At 47.1% G+C, this 16915-nt stretch overlaps 2 protein-coding genes across 4 annotated transcripts in view; one reads left to right on the forward strand and one right to left on the reverse strand.

Moving 5' to 3' along the window:
- Positions 1 to 178: 178 nt before the first annotated feature.
- timm9 (translocase of inner mitochondrial membrane 9 homolog) lies at positions 179 to 4412 on the reverse strand. 3 transcript variants are annotated; one of them, XM_030044240.1, is made up of 4 exons: positions 4186 to 4412; positions 3320 to 3381; positions 1104 to 1199; positions 179 to 818 (listed from the first exon to the last, which is right to left on the reverse strand). In XM_030044240.1, exons 2-4 carry the CDS (start codon positions 3356 to 3358, stop codon positions 684 to 686), a joined length of 270 nt encoding a protein of 89 aa, XP_029900100.1. In that variant the 5' UTR covers positions 3359 to 3381; positions 4186 to 4412; the 3' UTR covers positions 179 to 683. The 3 variants fall into 3 exon arrangements, with proteins under 3 accessions (XP_029900100.1, XP_029900101.1, XP_029900102.1); XM_030044241.1 differs by lacking the exon at positions 4186 to 4412 and adding an exon at positions 3863 to 4132 and having other exon boundaries at positions 3320 to 3384; XM_030044242.1 differs by lacking the exon at positions 4186 to 4412 and adding an exon at positions 3544 to 3784.
- Positions 4413 to 4907: 495 nt separating this feature from the next.
- kiaa0586 (KIAA0586 ortholog) overlaps positions 4908 to 16915 on the forward strand; it is a 39674-nt gene continuing 27666 nt past the window's right edge. The window contains exons 1-10 of the mRNA XM_030044808.1: positions 4908 to 5584; positions 7802 to 7848; positions 8579 to 8693; positions 9923 to 9992; positions 10480 to 10948; positions 11532 to 11602; positions 11697 to 11781; positions 12278 to 12422; positions 12606 to 12749; positions 13819 to 13939. Of these exons, the coding sequence (XP_029900668.1) occupies positions 5278 to 5584; positions 7802 to 7848; positions 8579 to 8693; positions 9923 to 9992; positions 10480 to 10948; positions 11532 to 11602; positions 11697 to 11781; positions 12278 to 12422; positions 12606 to 12749; positions 13819 to 13939 (1574 nt within the window). The 5' untranslated portion in view covers positions 4908 to 5277. The remainder of the gene's footprint in view (positions 5585 to 7801; positions 7849 to 8578; positions 8694 to 9922; positions 9993 to 10479; positions 10949 to 11531; positions 11603 to 11696; positions 11782 to 12277; positions 12423 to 12605; positions 12750 to 13818; positions 13940 to 16915) is intronic.

Genomic DNA, 16915 nt, shown 5'->3' on the forward strand with positions numbered 1-16915 from the left:
ATAATTTAGCTTCACTCTCCCTCAGTGCCTGCATTGTGTGTGTGTGTGTGTTGAGCCACAGGTGATGCCTCTGATTGGATCAGCTGAGGGGATTGCTGTTTGCTCATTGGTCACCTGGAGGATTTAAACTCCAGCTGATTCATACTAGAGGGAGCAACCAAGAAAACCACGACAGAGCCCGAACTGCAACAGCTTTAATAAACCAGCAGGAGATTCAGACTTCACAAACATCAAACTGCCTCTACACACACACACACACACACACACACACACACACACACACACACGTGGTCTCAGTGTGTCTGAACACATGAAGAAGAGCCAGACAGCTGAGACGTTTCATGTTGCAGTGAAATCAGAAAATCACACGGCAGGAAATCAGAGCAGGTTTGAAATCATGTAGAGATCCAGGCTGCTGCCATCCTCATCCTCCTCTTCCTCCTCTGGTCCGCAGCAGGAGGAGGAGGAGGAGGAGGAGGAGGAGGAGGAGGAGGAGCAGCGTGATGTCACCAGCTCTCGATGCAGCAGGTTCATTGAGTTCAACAGATGTTGGAAAAGATCTCCTCAAATTTGATTTGAGTCCTGCTCGTCAGGCTGAGATGATCTGACCACAGATCAGCTCTGACTGTCTCGAGGGTCCAGTCTGCCTCAGACCGGTTCAGACCGGTCCGGTCCGGTCCGGCTCAGCGCGGCTGGCCCAGCAGGCCGGCTTTGGCTGCCAGAGCTTCGTTCTGCTGGATGTGATACTCCTGAAACCGCATGGAGATCCGCTGAGTCATCTTCAGGTATTTCTGCAGGCATGACTCAGCACAGCTGCCCTGAGGAGGAGAGACAACAGAGCCTCAGTGCTACTGGAAATTACCATCATTTTTCTGATTTTTTTTTTCTGTGTGTGTGCTGATTTTATACTGATATCACAGAATTTCTTTTTTTGCCGAGTTGCTCATCACCTTCTTGAAAGAACTCCAATGAAATTTCTCAGGTTTCAAAGAGTTAAACTCTGAATCGCCCTCTCACGCTTTCATTTAGAAGTTTTGATGAGAGATTTCTGTGTGTTTTGTTCGATCTGAAAGTGATGGTGTTCAGGTGTTCAGGTGTGTTACCTCCTCCTGCTTCACCTCCCTGCTGGTGAAATCCTTCACACAGTCCATGAAGCAGCTCTCTGTCAGCTTGTTGTACGTCCCCAGGAAGTCTTTAAACTGCAGAGCACGCACACACACACACACACACACACACACACACACACACACACACACACACACGTGCGCGCAGTCAGCGGCAACTCTAGTCCACAGAGAAACACAGAATGTAAACCTCACTGTCCCTGAAGGTCAAAGTAAACTAATGCCTGGTACACACTACAGGATAATCGGGCCGATTTTTGTCCCGATCTCCCCCTTCCGAGCTTCAAAGCCTGCAACAGCCCGATTGTCTGATGTTTGCAAACGTCATCGGGTCTGATTTTCCTGTGGTGTGGGGTGTTAAGAGTGAATTTGTTCGGTCCGATCCGCTCGGAAGGTCTCGGAAGAAGAGATCGTAAATAATGACCATGTTTAATATTAGCGACTAGAAATCCTGTAGTGTGTGGGGCGCTCCGAGAGGGGCCAAGCAAACACAGTGCAAGGGTGGACTGGCGTGCGGGGACACGGGGATTTCACCGGTGGGCGCATGGGCGGATGGTATTCAAAAAACTTAGTTTCCCCCGTTATAACGCCGTTACTGTTACTGACAATAAAATGCACCGTTACTAGGCTATAACTGAGCTCACTGATGCGGGCTTCAACCGAGCAGCTCTCTGTCAGCAATCAGAGTTGCTTAAGCCCCGGATCTTTTTTTTTTTTTAAGCTTTATTTCTGTAGGCTATTCATCCGAATATAAGACGATATTTTTTCCACTGAAAATGACCTAAAAAACCCCCGTCCTCGTCTAATATTGGGGGTCTACGCAAATACACATGTATTGTATACTTGCATATGTAAACCAGTAGGTAGGCTCACCTGATGCCGCGATTACCAGCGAATGGCCGCATTGCGCCGTCAATAATCAACCATGTTGTCTGTGTCACTGTCTGTTGTGCTGCTGCAGCCGCTTATGAACAAAAGTTGATTTATAATGAAAGGTATATATGGCAGTATGTGTGTGCCGCTCACCTGTCAGATCCGGCAGACCTGACCGGGTGGGTGCCATACCGGCCGGTGCCCCGGCCGGCCCGCCTGATGCCGACCGGTGGCTTTTTTTTATTCAAACAAGATTTTGTCCATGTCCAAGTACTTTTCCAAAAAAGGGTCTTGAAAAAGAGGGGTCATCTTAAAATCAGGGTCGTCTTTTATGCGGGTCAATACAGTATTGTTGTTGTTGTTGTTGTTATTATTATCATCATCCTATACGGAAAATGTGGGTCTTGAGGAGAAAAAGCCATGTGTCAATTTTCAAACCAATCGGATTTTGCAGTTTTTTTGTAGACTAATTTATCAACATGAATGGAGAATAAACACAAACTAAAAAAGATGATATACGGTTGCCGGTTATTCTGCCTGTCATTGGCTAGATGACACACACAGTGGCATTTAGGGTTTTGTAATTTTCATTATTATTATTATTATTATTATTATTATTATTCGTCCGCCATGTTTGCTTACACTGAAGTCACGTTTGACTACGCAAGATTTAGAATATTGAGCGTGAAGAACCTGATACTCTGCTTTAGAATCTTATAGTGTGTGGTGTGCTCTGTAGTGCACACCACACACTATAAGATCAGAAGAGAGAGATCTTGTGCGATCTGTCTTTTGTTATCATCAAGTGTGTGGTCTCTAAATCTGTGAAGGTTTGAAGAATCCTGTAGTGTGTGCCAGCCTTAAGTAAAGCTCAGGTGTACAGCAGTGGAAGGTAGGTGTGATGTCAGCAGTGACATCACAACCAGCAGCTGCCCTCTGCCTGTGCTTGTGTGTGTTTGGTACGGCAGCGTATCAGGGCCGTTGTAGGAAAAAATAAAGATGAGTCGGGGAGAGGATGATATTCTGAGAAAGAAAAACTCAGAAAACGAGTTTTTCTTCTCCTCTCTGCCGTGGCTCCACCTGTGCTGCCCCCTGCTGGCCGTGTCTCAGGCCTGCAGCTGATCCCCTCAGCAGATTCTACTGTGACATGGGATTCAGGAACAAGGAGATCCTGCTGATCTGAGCCCAGAATCAGCAGATTGTTTTCTTCTGAATCGGCCCAAGTCACAGCAACGTCTCTTCAGAGTCCACATGCTGATTGTGCGGTGTCTGTATTAATTCCTCTTTCAATAAAATAATAAAATTTTAATTAACGAAGTTACCTGTTTGATCTGATCAGACTCGGTCACCTGCACCGCCATGCTGCAGACTGATCAGGACGTTTCTGCACAGAGAGAGAGCACACACACACACACACACACACACACACACACAGGCATGAATTACTCAGATTTAAACCTGATTATGGATCATGGAAATGGCAGATGAAAGTTCCAGAGGAGGAAGTGATGCAGCATCTTCAGCTGCAGAAGAAGAGAGAGCAGACCAGCAGCTTTCCTCCAGCTCTCACTCCAGACTGTCTCCTGGCCTCTCCGCAGAGAACACGACCTGAGCTCCTGAGGAGTCACCGTGTGTTTTATGGTGAAGTGGACATGCAGATGATCCACCAGGCTCTGCTTTGTTAATCTGGCCTGCAGGAGGAAGCCAGCGGATCCAGCTCTACAAAATGTGTTTTCACAGAAATAAAGGCAGCTTGCTGTGCGCCGAATTGAACACTGAATCCTGCAGATTCAGAAGAAATAAAGAGCTTGTTTGTCCGACAGAGTTTTTTTTTTTAAAAGAGCATGAAAACATTAAAGTGATCGATTTTTTCAGCGGAGTCTGGCATCCGGCAGAGTCAAGCTGTCACACTCCCGGTAGACTGTCAGCACCTTTCATAACTAATAAACCCATTCAACAGTTTAATAAATCGAATTTAATTTTCTGAAAATAATGAATTATAAATTATAACCGGCTGTTTCCCCCAAGGGCAGCCATGTTGTTTTAGCATTAGCATTAGCATCAGCCTCCCTGCTGTGACTCCAGGCTTCAGCAGGTAAACATCGCCAGCAGCCTGCCGGGGACATGAAGCCTCAGACGGCTGGAGCTCCTTCCAAACTACCTGAGAGCAGAAAGCTGCGGGTCTCACCTGAAGCTCCGAGCGGACACCCTGAAGGACACGTGACTGACGAGCTGCGGGAACAGCGAACCGCACAACTACGGAAGCCGAATAAAGTAATTACCAGGTAAACCAAATCATCAAGCGCGTGGTGTGTTAATTTGGGGAAACTGCCTACAAGACTCAAACTTAAAAATTAATTTGACGACAAATGCAATGCGCTTAGGACCACCGAGCAGTGTGCTACTGTATAAACCGCCCGGTGTTGTACAAGCGGAAAAAACACATAGTTCCCCTCCAAAAAAAAAAAAAAAAAAAAAAAAAACACTGGGACTGTGCGATTAAATACCGTTATTATTATATTGCAATTTTTTCCTATCATATTTATGTTTTATTTTGCGAGTTACATTCCACATTACTGCTGTTAATACTAAATAAATATTACTAACTGTAAATAATATTTTCTCTTACATCACTAGGTGGCAGCATTTAGTTACATTTTGCATAGTTTACTTCAAAGATAATGAACTGAGAAGACTGATCACTTCGCAATTAAAAACTGTAGCAGTAAAAAACAGTGTTAACCTCACTGCACGCGAGGAGCTGTTACCATAGAAACAGATCTGGTGCTTTAACAATAACAACAACAATAACAATAAATTATGTATAATGTATTCTTGCCAGAATGAACACTGAGTTGTGGTTCAGTGATCAGCGCTGAGTGAGAGTGAGCTGTAGTCAGAGTGAGACATCTGTCCGTGATTTTCCTTCTCCGATTCGGAAACAGGAAGTGAGTTTGTTGTCAGCAACTGTTGCTGTGTTGTCAGCTTTTTGGTCGTTTTCTCACTTTACGTGTCTCACATTTTGGACCAGTCTCCTTCCGTTCGTCTTTTTAAAGGATTAAAAATCTCCAGAGTCACGGGTTTTGTAAAAAGACTCCAGCTTGTTGTTGTTTCAGGGACTCTTGTTGTGTGGCTGCCTTCCGGCCGGAGGCTGCGGGAGCGGGAAGTTTGAAAAGTGAAGCCGCCGAGGCTGACCGGCTGCTCCGCCGTGAGCACTGACGCTGCCCGCTGGGTTTGCTGGGTTTGCTGGGTTTAGCGTTGGCATTCGCCCTGCAGCGTTATGGCTCGTGCGGTGCTGTTGGATTCGTCAGGTGAAATTCACCTGGAGGAGCAGTCCACCTGCAGCTCGGACACCGGGGACATTTTGATCCGCTCCACCGGAGTGTTTCTGCCGGACCGGAGACATGAAGCTGGACCCGGACCCGGAGGTGGAGCACCTGTTCCCGGCACGGTGCAGGTGACCGTCCGGAGGCTCGCAGAAGCCCCGCCCCAGCGGACCCCCAGAACGGAGCCGCAGCGGCGGCCGCCCGTCAGACCCAAGCCGGACTCGGCCTCTGCTGTCCGGGCAGCTGCAGCCGCTCCGCCCGGTGAGCAGCGTTTAGTTTGGTTGTTATTCCTGAAACAGTGAAAATGTGTGAATGTCCTGCAGGCAGCACAGATGCATGAAGCGTAACAAATAGGATCGATATGAGATGAGAATGAATCATGTAATGAAATGGTCTTTTAATGATTTATAATCCTACATTTTGATCATTCTTATTGCTCTGATTTGTTGTGGTCCTGCCGGCTCAGTATTGAAAAGACATGACAGGGGACATCAGAGTTTTGTAACTCGGAGTCTTATTCATTTTACTGTAACAGCTGGTTTTTGTAGTGACCGCACAACGTTTCTTCTATTTGTGAAAAAACGGAGATTTCACAGCTTTTTTCCCCATCTGGACCACATTAGACCACATTGGACCAGGTCCAGATCAAACCCACTATACTTAGACCTGTCAAATCTGGTCTGGATTATCAAGGAGAGGCTAAAGACTCTTTAAAACACAATTTCTTTATTCTATTTGTGAAATTGCAGAAAGGGAGATTCCATTGCCTTTTTTTCGTTTCACTGATGAAATGATGAAAAACAAGCAATAAAAGTGATACACAGAGTTGAGAGGGTGGGGAGAATTTTAATATCCGCTCAGCTCCCTCTCTCAGCTCCACCTGACCAGCTCAGCTCAGCAGCTCGGACATAACTTCCACCTTTTATCAGAGTTTATAATGTTCAGTTTGTGTTGACATTGTGCAGAATGTGTCACTTTAATTCTGTGTTTATTACTGAGGTTGTAGTTTGCAGGTCTGCTACTGGACTGCATCATACTGAGAGGGGTTTCTCATATTTTGTCCTCGCTTATTCAATATTTATGGGGGGGACAGAATAGTGGAAACAGCTGTCAGTAAAGTGCAGCACTAACTATAAGCTCAATGCCAAACACAGAAGTGAATGAACACCTCTGTTACCGTGACAACAAGACAAGCTGAGCATTATAGACTTTATGGCACAACAGCTGGACTGGATTAGATTAGATCATACAGGTGGAGCTGATGAAGTGGACACAGAGTGTATGTGTGTACGTGAGAGTGTATATGTGTATACGTGAGAGTGTATGTGTGTACGTGAGAGTGTATGTGTATACGTGAGAGTGTATGTGTATACGTGAGAGTGTATATGTGTATACGTGAGAGTGTATATGTGTGTACGTGAGAGTGTATGTGTATACGTGAGAGTGTATATGTGTATACGTGAGAGTGTATGTGTATACGTGAGAGTGTATATGTGTATACGTGAGAGTGTATGTGTGTACGTGAGAGTGTATGTGTATACGTGAGAGTGTATATGTGTATACGTGAGAGTGTATGTGTATACGTGAGAGTGTATATGTGTATACGTGAGAGTGTATATGTGTGTACGTGAGAGTGTATGTGTATACGTGAGAGTGTATGTGTATACGTGAGAGTGTATATGTGTGTACGTGAGAGTGTATGTGTATACGTGAGAGTGTATATGTGTGTACGTGAGAATGTATATGTGTGTACGTGAGAGTGTATATGTGTGTACGTGAGAGTGTATATGTGTGTACGTGAGAGTGTATATGTGTGTACGTGAGAGTGTATGTGTATACGTGAGAGTGTATGTGTATACGTGAGAGTGTATATGTGTCTACGTGAGAGTGTATATGTGTCTACGTGAGAGTGTATGTGTGTATGTGAGAGTGTATGTGTGTGTACGTGAGAGTGTATATGTCTACGTGAGAGTGTATGTGTGTACGTGAGAGTGTATATGTCTACGTGAGAGTGTATGTGTGTATGTGAGAGTGTATGTGTCTACGTGAGAGTGTATGTGTGTGTGTGAGAGTCTATGTGTGTACATGAGTGTATGTGTGTGTGTGAGAGTGTATGTGTGTATGTGAAGAGGTTTCTCGGATCAGAAGTGAAACGTCTTTGAGAATCTACAAACAGTCCAGATTCCCTTCATTCAGCTCTGTGTGGAGAACAGTGAGGCAGCACAACCGGTCATGTGTACGGCCAGTAAAACGACACAAACCTGCTAATTTACTTATATGGAGAAAAAAAAAAAAAAGTATGTTTACTGCTGAACATTCCACCCTCCTCACTTTTGCCATGGTGGCTCCGCCCCCGGCGCACAGGTCAGCGTTCTGTGGCTGACAGCTGATCTGATGTCGGTGAGTTGACTTGTTGTTGCCGGGCAGACGTGGACATCAGCTCCGAGCTGGACTGAACATTTCTTTCTTGTGCGGCAGGAAACAGAGACAGACGGAGCAAAGAGAACAGAGAGCCAGCAGGAAGCGTGAGTCTGCTTTCATGTCATTACAGAGTTTGTGCACACCTGAGTGTCTCTCTGCAGGTGTGGAAGAACAGAAACAGAGCAGTCCTGCACACAGATGGAACCTGCAGAATTCCACATTTTATTCACAAAAAACTGTGATGTTTGAGTCTGAGGCCTCGATCAGGCAGGCCTGAGATCAGATCGACACAGGGAGAAATGAAACACGGCACAGCCAATCAGACGATCAGAAACTGGCACATGACAACACGCTGTTTACCTGGATGAACAGCTGATCATGTGAGCGGTGAATGAGGCGCTGCAGGTTCCAGTGTTTGGGACGTCCCGTCTCCATCTGCTCCATCCCTGTTCCTCCACACCTGCAGAAACACACTCAGGTGTGCACAAACCGTTTCTGTTTCACTTCACTTCACCTGATATTTGCATGTTGTTAATGTTTCATTAACATGTACCTTTTTTTTTACACGTAAAAAAACATGTTGTAGAGCACAAACAAGGTGTTGATGACCATTTTGAATCATGCTAAGCAGCAGTGAACATGTAGATAAGTCACTGAATAAGTCCTTGAAAAATCCTGGAAAATGATTTCCATAAAGGACCAGGAGCCCTGTTGTTTGTAATGTTGCTGATGTAGAAACTGAAGCTTGTTGTTGTTGTGTGAAACCTTCTGCATTACAGCAACATTACAGCAAAAAAAAACAACAACAACAACAACAACTTGTGTGTCCTACAGGAAGTGGGCCGAGCCGGGCGGCCGATCCCGGCCAGGAGGCCTCCTGCTGGGCCGCAGCGCCGCCGGAGTGAGAGCCCCACCACAACCTGCAGAGAGACAGAAAGACACAGTGCAGGTCAGTGCTGTGTCCAGCGGGGGCAGCACTGAGCCCCTGCTAAACAGAGTAGAGCATGTGGCGGTCAGTGGGGCTAAATGCTACAAACTGATCAGTCCATTTGATTCCAGATATTGATCAGTAACTGGACTGTTTTCACCAACACAGGAGAAACATGATTATCTTTTACAGAGCTGTTTTCTATTTTTTTTGGGGGGGGGGGTCTCCCTGGTTACTCGGGATGAGCGAGTACACCACTATCTGTATCTGTATCCGTATCTGTATTCAGAGTGGGTGGGGCCTGAAATGGAAATGGGCGGGGCTTAACCAGTATGTTACTTTAAGCCTGAAATTGATACGGGTTGATCAGAAGTTGCTATATTTATTGTTTATTAGAGAACAATTTACAGAACAGCCTCAGAAGCTTCAGATCAATGTTTTTGATCACAACAGTAATCAAACTATTTACAGAACAAGCTTTTTATAAACACACAACATGAATATTCTTAAGTGAATCAATGAATACAACACTTGCAGTGGGCACTTATGAAGTACTGAGTAAAATGCAATGAACAAGAGTTTTCATACTCATAACATTCTTTTTTTAATTTTTAATTTTTATTTTTTATGATCAAACAGTGTGATTTGGTTTTTTTTTGTTTGTTTTTTTACTACATAACATTCTTGTCAGGGAGAGTTTTTTTTATTTTTATTTCCACACAAAGTTAAACAATGTTGGTTATGGTGTGTGTGTGTGTGTGTGTGTGCGTGTGCGCAGCAGATTATTGGGAGTTACTGGCTTCTGGCAGGAAATCAGGTCACTTGTTTATGTGTTACTTTACTCTGATTACTATCTTCTCCGGCACGTGCTCACATGGAAAAAGACGTTCAGAAATGTGAATAAGGGTCTCCATGGTGACCGTGATCTGGTTTCTCCAGCAGAGATCTACCTGTGCTAACCGACTTTCTGTTCATCCCTTTATAGAAACTGGCTTTCTGTTTCCATGGCAACTCACATATCAGAGAATAATCTGATTACTGAGGTTAATTATCTGTTGTCTGCCTGCTTATCTGCCATGTGACTGACTGTGTGTTTACTGTCTGGTTATGTGTCTGATAGAGCTGGGCAGTCCTGTCATTTTACAGCAGGAAGTCTGATCTCCCAGTGACACTTTGATCACAACATTAATGAAATTCATCACCTTGAATTAAACACCTGCTGATTAAATTCCTGCTGATGTCACCACCAGATCACGACCTTCTGATCTCACGTTTCGCCGCCGGAGGTCGAGGAGCCGGGCTGGCAGCTCTGAAACACAGGTGAGAAAACATGAACCAGCCCGGAGCTTGTGGGGTTTGAGGTGCGTTCAGGTGCTGCTGTGACCTCTGACCCCCTGACTGCTGCTGTTTGCCCTGCTGGAGCTGCTGAGCTCAGATCAGTGTGTGTGTATGTGTCTGCCTGAGGAGTGTGTGTGGGCTGAAGAACCTCTTGCTTTTCATTCGGGCGTCCATATGAACAGATCAGAGCAGACACACATGCTGTTTGAGTTCTCCTGCTGATGGTCATATTGACAGCAGCATCACATAACCCACATCTGTAGAATATGAAAATAGACTATTTTTGCAGTTACAGCGTGTCAGTGCAGTGGGATTCTTTCAGCATCACCGGCGTCTTTTCCAAAGTCCATATATCACTTTTCCATCAAGGTCAAGGAAAAGTGGATAGAAAAGGACAGAGGGTGTCACATTATGACAATTCAACTGAAGCCACTGTGTCCGAGTCTTTAATTTCCTGTATGTGTTTTAGGTCTAACAGTGCCCCCCACAGGAGGGAGGTGAAGGTGCAGCTGCTGGCCCCTGGGCCAGTCCAGGCTCTGGTGTCACCCCCGGGTGTTCAGGCTCCGGTGTGGCTGCCGGGTGTAGAAGCTCCAGTTCAGGCTCCGGTCCAGGCTCTGGTGTTGCCCCCGGGTGTCCAGGCTCCGGTGTGGCCGCTGGGTGTCCAGGCTCCGGTTCAGGCTCCGGTCCAGGCTCCGGTTCAGGCTCCGGTTCAGGCTCCGGTCCAGGCTCCGGTCCAGGCTCCGGTCCAGGCTCCGGTGTGGCCGCTGGGTGTCCAGGCTCCGGTCCAGGCTCCGGTCCAGGCTCCGGTCCAGGCTCCGGTGTGGCCGCCGGGTGTCCAGGTGGAGTCCGGGCTGAGCTCAGGTCAGCTGGGTGAGGCTGCCAACACAGCAGCTGCTGTCACTGCTGCTGCTGTGGCTGCTGCTGCTCCTCTCATCAAGGTACAGCCGACCTCAGTCTGCTGCTCAGGCACTGCAAAAATGTAAATACAGTGGTCCCTCGTTTATCGCGGGAGTGACGTTCTAAAAATAACCTTCAATAGGCGAAATCCGCGAAGTAGTCAGCTTTACTTTTTACAATTATTCTAGATGTTTTAAGGCTGTAAAACCCCTCACTACACACTTTATACACTTTTCTCAGACAGGCATTAACATTTTCTCACTTTTCTCTCTTGTTTAAACTCTCAAAGTTCAAACCTTCATAGAAAAATAAGTCCAGTAAAAAAAAAAAAAAAGCATGCAAAATTGCACTAAAAAAAATCTGCGAAACTGCGAGGCTGCGAAAGGTGAACCGTGTTATAGCGAGGGACAGCTGTATTCTGTAAGAACAACAGCAACCATGTTGTCATGTTGTTGTTTTCTCCTGCTCACGGTGTTGTCACGGTGTTGTCACGGCGTTGTCACGGCGTTGTCACGGCGTTGTCACGGCGTTGTCACGGTGTTGTCATGGTGTTGTCACCGCGTTGTCATGGTGTTGTCATGGTGTTGTCACGGTGTTGTCATGGTGTTGGCGTTGCTCTTCCAGGCTCAGACAGACTTGGAGCTGCGAGTGTCTCAGTTGGCTGAAGGAGTGAACCAGCTGCTGCAGGACGACAGGTAAACTAACAGGCAAGCTGACAGGATGTAACTGGTCAGGTAGCTTCCTGTCCTGCTGAAGAGTGTGACATCACTGTGACATCACTGTTGTCAGGGAGGGAGGAGGCGGGAGGCGGAGCCTGAGCCAACAGACACTACACAACCTGCAGACCATCCACAACCAGCAGCTTCACCTGCAGGTACCAGACAGCGACTGGCTGTCATACTGTCACAATAACTACACAATAATTAATGCAAATATTATTGAAATAGCAATATGGAAAAGATCCAAATCGCAGGAGCTGTGATTGAAAAAGGTAAAATGTATGACAAAACATTGTTGTAAATGAAGTTTTATGCCACTACAGAGACGCTCTGGCCTACAAATTGTATTTTTTCCAGATGTAAGAAAACATGTTGTTTTGGTACATAGTCCAGCAACAATCATACCATCATCTATTTAACAGCTTTTTCACTGAAAATGAAAATTGTAATGCAACAATTATCATTCCTGCTAAAATGGTGAATCGTATAACCATATCTATAAAATTAATTGCAACATGATTTTTGTCACCACATCTCTCAGCCTCACTTCTTACTGACTGGTTTACTGACTGACCAGGTATCAGCTTAACTTGCTGTTTCTGCTTTACTCTGCTTCCTGTATGCTGATTGGCTCTGGTCTCCTCCAATCAGAGCCAGCTGCTGGGATCGGCCCTCAGATTGGTGACCTCTGTGACCTCTGACTCTGTGGTGACCTCTAACCTCTCAGCTCCAGGAGGCGCCGTGGAGTCGAACCGGCGACCCGCTGCCCTCCACGTCACTCACCTGGAGGAAGCAGGTAGGTGGGCGGTGATGATGTCAGGAGCTAGACTCTCTGCTAGCACGCTGTGTTGTTCTGTTGAAGTGAAAGTATGAATGGACGTGTGAGGAGGGCAGCAGACGGACGTGACCGACACGTTTCTACATCATGAACATGAACTGAAAAATTACAAACATGAAGTTACATGGTGTCCTGCCCCAGGGCCGCCCGCAGTGCAGCAGAGAGAGCGAGGACCCAGGGGGAGTGGCCTGGAGGACCAGGGCCCCCGGAGCAGCTCAGGCTCCTCCCACCGGGCCAGAGCGGGGACGGCGCCGCCTCCCAGGAGCGGCGGAGGCTCCGGGCCAGGTGAGTCCACACACATCACACACAGAGTCCAGGTTGTTTCTCAGGGAGGGACAGGGGCACTTCCTCAGTCCAGGTGTTCTTTTTTTTAAAGATTTTTTATTTTTTTGGCCATTTCTGCTTTATTTGACAGTCACAGTAGAGAGACAGGAAAGGCAGGGGGGGAGAGAGGGGAAGCCGTGAGAGCAGTGACGGTTCAGGCCACACCTGTCCACATCTGTCCACACCTGTCCACACCTGTCCTGTGACACACTCTGGGAGGCCTGGCTGTCCTGAAAAGCAGAGCGCGGTCTGATCGATCACAACTTCTGTGTTTGCACTGAAACTTGTTTTCATGAAGAGAAATTTTCAATGAGAGTGTGAACCCTGACATGAGGTTGTTCACTGCTCACCAGCAGGTGGCAGGAGAGAGCCACATCAGCCACCCGGGCTGCAGGGCGCCTGTCACGTTAATCTGGACTGCACCTTTAACATGAAATCATGAAGGAAAATCACAGAGGAAGAACATTTATTTTACAGAAATTTGAACATAGACTAGAATTGAATGAGGCATGAGGTCAGGTGTGTGTGTGCATCTGAAGCAGGGTTAGGGTTGCCTGCGCTGCCTTGCTCAGAGGTCCAGCCCAGCAGCCGCCGTAGCAACGCTGCAGTGTCCCTCTTCACTGACAGGGCTGATGGTTCGACGCAGGAACCAGACGCCTGCCCTGCAGCCACAGCAGGGCTTTGACCCAGAACCATAAACTGATCTTAATCATGTAATCATGACTCTGCTGGTCTGTTCTGGTCTCAGCTGGTCTGTTCTGGTCTCAGCTGGTCTGTTCTGGTCCCTGCTGGTCTGTTCTGGTCCCTGCTGGTCTGTTCTGGTCTCAGCTCTGGTTTGGTTTTCGTGTTCAGAGCTGAAATGAAATTAAAAATGGGCAAAATGCAGAAAATAACTGACTGACACACTGTTTTTGCCTGTCTGTCTCTCTGTCTCTCTGACTGCCTGTCTGCCTGTCTGTCTGTCTGTCTGCCTGCCTGCCTGCCTGCCTGTCTGCCTGCCTGCCTGCCTGCCTGTCTGTCTGTCCATCAGGAAACAGCAGACAGCTTGTCCTCGTCAACCCGTGTAGCTCAGCAACCAGACGTGCTACCATGGAGACTGAAAGTGTTGCCATAACAACACCCAGCCATGACCAACGGCCAGAGCAAACCAGGTGATGTGTGTGTGTGTGTGTGTGTGTGTGTGTGGTGTGTGTGTGTGTGTGTGTGTGTGTGTGTGGGTGGGTGGGTGGGGGTGGGGGCTGTCAACCTGACAGTTTTATCAAACACAGACGGAATTCTGCAGATTTTCAGACCAGACTAGCTATTTCTGTGTGTGTGTGTGTGTGTGTGTGTGTGTGTGTGTGTGTGTGTGTGTGTGTGTTGCTCGCTAGATTTGCATAATCATTCAGAGCGAACGAAGCTGCACATCGTAAATTCACAAGACCTCTCCTTGCTGTCGCCTAGCACGTTTCCATGGCAACGCAGACGGTATTCATCAGCTCCCATCTGAGAGCGACTCACTGGAGCTAATCTGAGAGAGAGAGAGAGAGAGAGAGAGAGAGAAGAGAGAGAGAGAGAGAGAGAGAGAGAGAGAGAGAGAGAGAGAGAGAGAGAGAGAGAGAGAGAGAGGACAAGCTGCATGAGGCTGGCAGCGTGCCAACCAGCTCTCTCTCTCTCTCTCTCTCTCTCTCTCTCTCTCTCTCTCTCTCTCGCTCGCTCGCCCACATCTTAAATGAAAGAACACTTTGAACTGCAGCCAGGCGTGTGTGTGTGTGTGTGTGTGTGTGTGTGTGTGTGTGTGTGTGTGTGTGTGTTAGGGGGATGTATCTGTCAGCCAGCTTAATGTCGGATGGTTTGTACTTGGCAATGAGCCTCACCATTTTTCCTTCCCAGAATGCATCAGTCTGGCACAGCGCCAGACTGAAGGTTAACCCCGTCCTGCCTGGACTCACTGTGTGTGTGTGTGTGTGTGTGTGTGTGTGTGTGTGTGTGTGTGTGTGTGTGTGTGTGTGTGTGTGCATAAGTTTTGAGTGGAAATGCAGAATCAAATTATACAGAATTCAAATTCCATATTAATTCCCCAGTTAATTTCTCCTGAATTAAAAATCGAACAGGAAGTCCAGGGTGAGCAAATCCCCAGGCTCTGATTGGACGTCTCTATCTCATGAGGCTTGTCAGGCCTTGACCTTTGACCTCCATACGACGGCAGTGTGTGCGTGCTGTGTGTTCCCCTGCCTGGACCCTGTCTTATCATTAACAAAGCTCTTCTATACGGGAAGATTGTTCACTTTGTTCTGAAACACATCACGCCTGAAGCCCCGCCCCCCTCAGCCAAGCGCCGCTCTGTGTTAAAGGAAGCGAGCAGCTCGTTAAATAAACTCCCCGCCTCTGCCATCATCTCCAGCTCGCTGCATGACGTGAATGACGGCACTGAGGTTTTGCAGCAGTTGGGATCACTTGACGTCACTGCAGTTTCATTCACTTGTTTTGTCCACTTAAGGTAGAAAGGTAGAAACTTGTTCTTGGCTGACCTGTGCAAAAGTCTGATATTAGAAATACAAGATTAAATTGAATAATAAATACAGCATAATAAAAATCACAACACACATAAAAAGGGCATCTTTGAGACTGCATTCACTTCACAGAGAAGCGTTTCAAAACAACCAGGCGGCGTGCTGTGGGCTGATGGCGTTACGAGGCGGCTCGCATGATTCATGGCGGTTGAGGTTTGCTGTGATTGGCTGGAACCGGTTGCTGTGGTTGCGTGCCTCACAAACACTGGCTCCTGATACTGTACCTTAACATTTAGAGGAAACGGTGCGTATATGTACCTTTTATGGCTTCAGAGCACGTATGGACCTTTTTGGCTGTGGAAATCAAAGGTTGACATGATAACAGGCCTGCAGGGCTGTGACCCCTGTGTCTGTCTGTGTATTAAAATCATCACTCATACATATTTTGTCTGTTAGTTAACCCTTTGACACCTGAGACAATTCATTGGATTTCTTTCAGAAACATGTAGTGAAAAATGTGACTATGAAATTAGCGAAAACCAATGAACAAAAAGGGAACATTTTGAAAAACAAAACAGAAAGTAATAATTCTCATAATGATCATTTACGGCTCTGTCTTTGTCGAAATGCCGGCTTACTGTGGATGGAAGGCTAAAAAAAAAAAAAAAAAGCTGTGTTTTCAGATTTATCCTGCTCGGTGTGATGCACTCAGCCGCCTGACTGACTTGTGTCGTCACCATAGCAACTGACCATGATCGCCATTTTCATGCTGTACCAGCCAAACGACCACCGGCTGTTCTGATGCAGGTTCTGTGGAACAGGGAACAGGTAACAGAACATACAGACAGACAGGATGCCAGCGTAACACACTGCATCCTCAACATTCAGACCAACACACACACACACACACACACACCTCTCAGTAGTGTGAGGAGTAAACAACAGCCTTAGCTTGGGCAAACGAGGCTCGTTCCACTGAGAGAGAGGGAGAGGTGGGGGAGGGAGGAGGAGACAAGGAGTGAACAGCAGAGCGAAGGAGGGGGAAGGGCTGCTGTGTGTGTGTGTGTGTGTGTGTGTGTGTGTGTGTGTGTGTGTGTGTGTGTGTGGTAATTTGAGGTAAACAAGTAAGCAGGAGGCTGGATGTGACCAGCCAAGGGGGAAACCTGCCTAGCAACACACACACACACACACAGACACACACATCAGTGTGTTTGCAGCTGTCTGCCTGTTCTGTAGCAGGGATGCAACTCTGCACCCCCCCTCCCACACACACACACACACACACTCACACACACACTCACACACACACACACACACTCACACACACATCAGGGTGTTTGCATAATGTAGTTTGTTATTTGTGTCCAGCTGAAGCTTTGCAGACTGTTCTGATGGGTGTGTCACTTTGTGAGTGTGTGTGTGTGTGTGTGTGTGTGTGTGTGTGTGTGTGTGTGTGTGTGTGTGTGTGTGTGTGTGTGAGTGAGTGTGTGACATTAACATGAAGCTGAAGTGAGGCAGTAATGTGACTGTAATGAATGAGCGAGGCGTGCAGGGACTCCTCTGTAATGTGATCTGCAGCCTGGCCTGCAGCTCCCATTCACAAGGTGGGGGGGGGGGGGGGGGGGGGGGGGGGGG

This window comes from Myripristis murdjan, chromosome 22 (genome assembly GCF_902150065.1).
Source record: "Myripristis murdjan chromosome 22, fMyrMur1.1, whole genome shotgun sequence".
Classification (NCBI taxonomy): domain Eukaryota; kingdom Metazoa; phylum Chordata; class Actinopteri; order Holocentriformes; family Holocentridae; genus Myripristis; species Myripristis murdjan.

Bases quoted from the DNA above. Each gene is read 5' to 3' on its own strand.
- timm9 (XM_030044240.1), bottom strand. From the start codon at position 3,358: ATGGCGGTGCAGGTGACCGAGTCTGATCAGATCAAACAG. The intron at 1,200-3,319 runs GTAACTTCGTTA...CGTGCTCTGCAG, and splicing joins AGTCTGATCAGATCAAACAG to TTTAAAGACTTCCTGGGGAC. The intron at 819-1,103 runs GTAACACACCTG...TCTCCTCCTCAG, and splicing joins GGGAGGTGAAGCAGGAGGAG to GGCAGCTGTGCTGAGTCATG.